The sequence below is a fragment of the Mauremys reevesii genome, linkage group 1 (assembly GCF_016161935.1).
Source record: "Mauremys reevesii isolate NIE-2019 linkage group 1, ASM1616193v1, whole genome shotgun sequence".
In the NCBI taxonomy this organism is placed as follows: Eukaryota; Metazoa; Chordata; order Testudines; family Geoemydidae; genus Mauremys; species Mauremys reevesii.
Window position 1 is genome coordinate 282,852,246 of NC_052623.1, and position 7,406 is coordinate 282,859,651.

A 7,406-nucleotide genomic window follows, 5' to 3' on the forward strand; every position below is an offset into this window, starting at 1 on the left:
GCATCTGAAAGCAGGATTTGGTTTATCTTGTACAAGAACATATTGATACTGAAAATAGAAAGGGACACTTACATGAATAATTATCGTTTGTTTTTTAAAGTGTAACTATACAGTAATTATATCTGATGCACTTTCCTCTTAGAAAACACATCGCACACCCAGACCAGAGAGTGATGAAACAATACAGTGTAATAACTGTCAAGAGGATAATGAGATAAGGTATTTTGCTTCACTGAAGTCTTTACATACATCTCATCTTTGAAAAATCAGATATTTTTCCATTTCTTAATGCTTTCTCTTGCTGTCTGAAAGATGCACTTGGAAACAAAAAATGTGCATATTACCAAGATTCTTGTCATAAAAATGTATTGGATAGAATTTGTGCCCAGAGTATGTTCCTTAAACTGTGCTCCTACTCTAAACATAAATATGTTTTTTTCTGTATACAAAAAAACCTCCATTAGGAGAACATTATTGTTGCAAAGTTAATCACTCAGAAGCCAGGGAGAAGTTCCATACTTGTAATGTCAAGGGAGAGAGTTCAGCTACAGAACTCTCAGCAAATGGCAAAATCTGCTTCCTGTGGCAGCAGCTTCCCTTCAAAGGAGATCTTTTGCAGAGTAAGATGGATTTAATATTCCTTCTGCAGCCGATTAAAAATGAAAGCCTTGTAGGCCGAAGGGATACCACCTGGGATCATATACGATTATCCTTCATCTTCGCCTCTAGTTTTCAGTACTGAGACAGAAAAGGCTCATCTCTTCAGACTAACTTCCCCTTCTTCCATCAGTAATTTTCCCTCTATGTAGTAGAAGTTGGTTGTCTGCATGTCAGCTTTCCCTGTGGAGGAGAGATGCCACTGTCAGTCTTCCCCTATCCTTTCTGTTACAGTAGGAGGCCCTAGTGCACTCCTCACAACTTCCTGCCTTCCTGCTGCTGGAGTGAAAGAGCCAGATGTTCCAGTGTTTCCTAGTATGGGGAAAGGGAAGGTAGATCGTGGTGGCCTCTCTTCCCCTGGAGAGTTTTGGTAGCAGCAACAGCTGTAAGGGGAGGTTGGTAAATAGCAGCAGATGACTTTATTTCTTCCATCTGTGCTTACTCCACAAGGGAGGTGGAATTTGCTAATGAGGGGGAAATGATCAGTCCTACAAGATAAAACAGTGCTGAAAGACTGCCATACAGGAAGGGGAGCAGCCAGGTGGTATCGAGCCAATCCCAAAAGGTGATTGGATCTATGTGGAGACCAGTAATTGGAAACAGATTTTGCCATTCACTGTGCTGTGAAGCACTGGATTAATATTGCTAAAATTCACATGAACCAACTTCAAATGTAACATTCATGTGACTATTCAGGTAGGTGTGTTCATGTGTTCATCTTGAAATCTTTGCCCTCTTCTCACTGATTGGACAAAAAAAAATGTAAAAAAGGAAGAAACAATTCCACATGACTTTGGCTTCACAAACTGTGATTGGTCACCTTAGGCTGAAATTTTCAGAGTACTCAAACAAACAAATTCATAAACATCAGCCTATTCGTGGAGGACTAGTTAACATATTAAGGCTTACATTAATATAGATATCATTCGCTACAAATAACTCATCCCACTTTAATACAGTGACTAATAAAGCTGAACATCTTCCCCTTGACAGCACAGGTAGAATGAAATCTTGCCTCGGGGTGGGGGGGGGGGGAAGACAGTTCAATGCAAGAGACTACCTCTCCAAGAAATTAAAATTGGTTATTTTCCCCATCAAGTCTTTTTAAACATGTACAATATTTTCTCCTACTGTCCCGTCACAAGAAAGTTTTGAGCTTCTACTGTAATTAAGCTGTACTTATTAGTTTATTACAGATGTTTATTACAATGCTCTAACACTTTGATCGCAAACACTGTGGTGATGCTTGTTAATGTATTTATTTTAATTAGCACATGCGGCCTTTAATTGCCACCATTCCCTGGAAATTTTAGCACAATGGAAATAAATTTATTTTATGTCTTCCAGTATGTTGCAGCAAAAAGAAAAAGAGCTCTTACAAGTGTAGCTGTTGCTTTTTTCCAACACTGTTACTGTTTCATGTACTGGTAAGTCCTTAAACAGTATGACAGATTCCGACCACAAACTTCATAATTTTGTCAGCTGAAATTTACAGTGTCTGTTCTGTGAAGCCACATCTAGAACTAACTTTGTATTAGTCAGCTTAGCCTACTTGTAAGACAATCTTATTGCACATATAATTATCCTGTGTTTTGAATCTAGTCATTTGTCTTGCAGCCAGACCTCTCAATATCACAGTGGGAGACAAAGATCCCAAAATGAGGGATAGCTCTAGGGTGACCAGATGTCCCAATTTTATAGGGACAGTCCCGATATTTGGGACTTTATCTTATATAGGCTCCTATAACCCCTCACCCCCTGTCCCAATTTTTCACACTTGCTGTCTGGTCACTCTAGACAGCTCTTGCTTCCTCCTTTAGTGTGACACCCAATTGAAGAGTCAGAAGCCCTTCATTGAGAATTCCCAACCCTCACTCCCCAAGGCCCTCTTCAGCTGCAGTGCTTATCAGGCTGTTTCAGAATAGTTTATAATGAAGATATTATCCTGAATGCAAGAGATGAGTAGAGGAGATAACAGAAAGTATGGGAAACTTTCCACAGGGGAAGAATATTTACAGAATATACTGATGTGATTCCAGATATGAAACACTATACTGCTGTGCTATTGGACTGTTCTGCATCATTGTCAAACTCTATATTTATCCGGGACCTTCATTCATGATGCATTAATATCATATTGGTATTAACTTGGCCACCTAGTTGTGTGGGAGAAAAAAGCACATGGATTTTATTTTCAAACAAAAGAAAATGCCAAAATATTTTGCTTTGACTACATGCTTTTCATAACCAATGATTTTACTCTAGTAGACCAGCTCACTTTTCTGGGAATCATCTTAACTTTTTTTTTTTTTTTAAAGCTCTTTTGTTAAGGCTTCTCTGTACTGCAATTGTCAACAATCCTGCAAATACACATATGAGCAGTCCCATTCAATTCAACAGGACTATTCATGTGTGTGTATGCAGGAACAGAGTCTAAATGTATTCTGTGCCCAGGATTGGGAAGCTAGAGGAATTGTCCGTGAAACTGCAATTGGGCCCCTTTAAAAATATGTTTGGCAATGTGCTTTGGGATGAAAGAATGTACATGCAAGTTATTTATTTCATTAGTTATTTCTATAAAGAAAGTATTATATTTATCTGCTAGGCTTCTGCTACTGAGTAATGAGTGTGAGAAACCAGCAAAAATACAATTTCCTTTTTTTCCCTGCAGGCAGCCAACAGTTCCATGTTTGCTTCATAAATGAAGCAACTTTAAGCATATTCATATTCCTTGTGGAGTGACAGACTGAGTCTGCATTGACTGCTGCCCAGGATCCATACTGATTCAAAGAGATGAGAACGAAGTGTGTGTTTGTTACTGTGAAACCAACACTGAATTGAACAGCATCAAGAAGAGTGTGCTCTGAGCAGGACTCTATTTTATTCAAATACCTACCTTGTGTGGAATTGGGAGTCATTGAACTGTATAGTCCTTACAGCTGATTCTGGCAAAGGAAGTAGGTGGCCTGAACAAAAAAAAACATCTTTCAAATGCCTCCAGAAACATGTAATCTTTGAAAGTCATAAGGAAGTTTGTATTCTTAATTTACATCCTGTGTCCTCTTGCTTACCCTGATGCCTACAAATGGAGTTCTCTGAATTGGAAAAAAAAATGCAGAAATGGATACAGAAACATACTCTTCAGTATTGTTGTATAAAACTTGCAAGTCAGGTGGTGCACTGGACCAGTGTGCTAGCCTTTCACTTCTAAGGAACTGGTTTCATATCTAGCAAAGGTCATATGTAAAATGAGATGTGGTCTCTTATCTTGTGCCAGGTGGATGTATGTCCACCTCAAAAACCTCCACAGAACTTGGCTTGGCTGGTGGTCTCCATTTAGGAGAAGCAAAGAATGAATCAGAAAGAAGTAAAGCGGAAGTGACAGTAGCAGGATGGAGCTTTGACAGCATTAGGAGAAACTGTTGTATGTGTGAAGACTCCAATTAAAATTCCAGCCATAGAATAGGGAGGGAAAACAAAGTTTGAATTGCATTCAACATCTGGAATAACATTACACTCATGAAACCTTTTCTAAATATTGATGATGCATGCCACTGATTCCTTAGCTTATATAAGATGTAGGAAATGTGGAAGATACTGAGACTGAATTTATTAATTATTGCTGACATACAGTAAAAGCTATTTGCATTGTGTTTTAAATGACTAATAAGGTTTTATTTTTTAATCTGGCATTCTCTCCCCCCCACACACACCTTTTTTTTTAAGATGAATTCTAGTCAAGGTATGAAAGCTTTATTTCCAGTTGTCCTCAGTGTCTATTGCTATTATTAAATACATGAACTACAGAAACAAGACTGATAATAAATTAAGACTTTGTCAGACATGCATTTTTAAGGAGGCACTAAAAATACTATACTGGAACTTGCAATGTGTGTTTTATGCATCCCATTTGTAAAGGCTCTTTCCAGAAAATGGACCCTACTTATTTATCTATTTTAATGTTGTCTGCTGCAGAAAGAAGGAATGTCTCACCCCAAATCACAAACTGACTAACAGCTGACCATTAACCCAGTAACAGTTAATTAAAATATGTCTAAAATATTTTGTTTTAATGTCTTCATAAAGCTGACATATTTTAGAGATACTTTTATTTAAACTTTTAGAAGAACTTTCATGGATGCTTTAGTTATTTTCTTAATCTGCTATGAACTATATGTCAAAGGAATTTACTATATATAGGGTCAATTAATTAGTAAGACATCTGAGTGCCACAATGTACAAAAAGTATTATGATCAATGATGGAGATTACAGATATGTATAGACAATTTGGGTGGAAACTTGGCAAGTCAACAGCAAACTCCTATTGATTTCAATGGAGTCAAAATTTGCCCTTTAGGGTCTTGTTTTCAATGTTCTAGCAGCGATCCTCAGTTGGTGTAAACTGTCATAACTCCATTAAAGTCAATGGAGCTATGATAATTTACACCAATTGAGGATCTGTCCCTAGAGCAGGTCAAGAGGCTTTTGTGTAAGTCAGAATTGGACCCTAATATCCTGACTTTCATAAGATGCTGGAGCACCCACCACTTCAATTGAAATAAATGGGAGAAGCTCAGCACCTCTAAAAATCAGACCCTTAGCGACTTTTAGCACTACAGAAAACCAAGCAGTAGAATTCTCCATCTGTAGCAGCTCAGTCTGACACAATAATGTATGTCTGTATTTCTTAAACTAGTATTTCAAGCCTACTTTAAAAGTTCCACTTTTAGAATCTCAGCATGACCTAATGTTTGTTTGTGAACTTGCACCCAGAGCCCTGCAGTGGGACTAGGATCCTGCAGAACCTGCTATCATAATAGTGGGAGTGGGTAAAATGTACTTTGTTGCTGGCAAGATTGGGTGGGCAAAAAAAAAATCCACCAAAACTGGTAATTTGCAGGAAAAACACTAAATATCTCATCAGTTTGTCATAAATAGAACTTCAGAAATGTAAAGCAAGTTTCTTTTTATTTTAAATAAATGTTTTAATGCTTAAATTTAAGCAAGAGATAGAAAGATTTGATGTCTATTATAACAGGAGTTAAAAGTATTTTTACATGGTTTAAGCAAGATTTGTTTATTCTTTTAGTGGTAAAAATTTTGTCTGAAGTGTGTGTGTGTGTGTGTGTGTGTGTGTGTGTTAACCGACTGGTGTTTGTTTTTAATAGGATGGGAGGATCTCTCTCTCTCACACAGGATTTGCAGAATCTAAGGTTTTTGCAGGTGGGAGTGGGATAAAAAAAATACAAGAAACAATGCGGGAGCAGGTGAGAGAGGGTATTGCAGAAGCAGGATTAAAAAAAATAACCCCATGCAGGGCTCTACTTACACCTTACTGGTTGTGTTGAGATTGCTTGAATACATGTTCTGACAAAGAGGAAATATGCCCATAATAAATTAAGAGTAATAAAATACTAAGCATTTGCAGTAATGAATCTTGATGCGTCTCAAATTAGGCTTTGACATTCAAATTACAGGTTTGTTCTTTTTCTTTGTTTAGTGCATATTTTACCCTTGATAACAATAATGCATTTATAAATTGATATAAAATTTGCCCACAAATGCAATGCTACTAAACAGTAACAGTCTCAAAGCTTAGTTATAATACAGGGTTTATAACAATGCCACACACATTCATCTTTGAACAAGCTAAATTTAAGGCTGAATGACATTCATCTATCTCACTGAAACAGCTCCCATGTACAATTCTTCCGAGAGCACAAAGTTTACACAATCATAATTGTTCTCATTTGGAATGTAAATAATGTCCATTAACACAAAGTGGAATAGCATCACATGAAGTGTGTGAGCTGGATAATCAGTTTGACGGCTCATGACTTTTCCTTCACTTTTATCCAACTTAACAGGTTTAAACTGAGTGTTTGGGCTGCCTTAGAGGAGTATCACAAACCTGAATATATTTAAATATTTCTAAATATGGTAGATTGTTTGGCATTTGGAAATCTAATAAGATATATGTAAATTTTTATAAAGGGCCTGATTCTGCTACCTGCTGTGTAGAATTTACTCCATGCATAGTGTCTGCCAATTTACAAAAAGCAGTTGATATCACTGGAGTAATGGTGGCAGAATGAAGCCCTTAATTACTTGTTCCTATCTTGTAAGTAGTTGTGCAATTCCTGAATACAAATCAATTTGAAAATCCTTCATTTTTGGGACGGGTCAGGCCATGCATTGTTCTGATTAGAAAAATGAGTGTCCATTTGTTAAAATGGAGTGTTTTGTTATATTAAGGTCAACCTAAATTATTCTCAGATCTCAGTGGATTTTGTAAGGAAGAAACATTTGGAAGTTTCCTTGGGAGTAGCTGAACTTTGCATGCTATTAATAGCAGCTTTGTGAGAATAAAAAGCAGCTAATGGTATACTGCAAAATTCAATGTGCTCTTTTAGAAGTGTGTTTACTTGAATAAACTAATGGTACTTATAAAATGACTTCATGACTAAATAAGAAAGCTTTTAAAAATTAATGTGCTGTATCATGGGACATGTATAAAATCTTAAACTTGCACATTTTCTAGACTCTGATCTTCACCAGCTATGTATTTTCTGTTGGTATCCCTTTGTAATATGGTGAAACTACTCAGCACACACAATACAACTATTAAATTGAAAAGTTAACAGTGTACTACTATAGCTATTTTCAATGAGATGTGCATTTAAGAATTATCCAAAAATTCTCTCCAGATAGAAGCTGATTCAACTATGTATTAAAAATAGATGTACAG

General features: G+C 36.7%; 1 protein-coding gene across 5 annotated transcripts in view; it reads left to right on the forward strand.

Moving 5' to 3' along the window:
- Positions 1–5,693, forward strand: part of KITLG (KIT ligand) — an 81,169-nt gene extending 75,476 nt beyond the window's left edge. For all 5 annotated transcript variants that reach the window (XM_039520549.1, XM_039520553.1, XM_039520550.1 and 2 more), the window contains 3 exons: positions 143–219; positions 2,005–2,084; positions 3,329–5,693. In XM_039520549.1, the coding sequence (XP_039376483.1) occupies positions 143–219; positions 2,005–2,044 (117 nt within the window). In that variant the 3' untranslated portion in view covers positions 2,045–2,084; positions 3,329–5,693. The remainder of the gene's footprint in view (positions 1–142; positions 220–2,004; positions 2,085–3,328) is intronic.
- Positions 5,694–7,406: the final 1,713 nt, after the last annotated feature.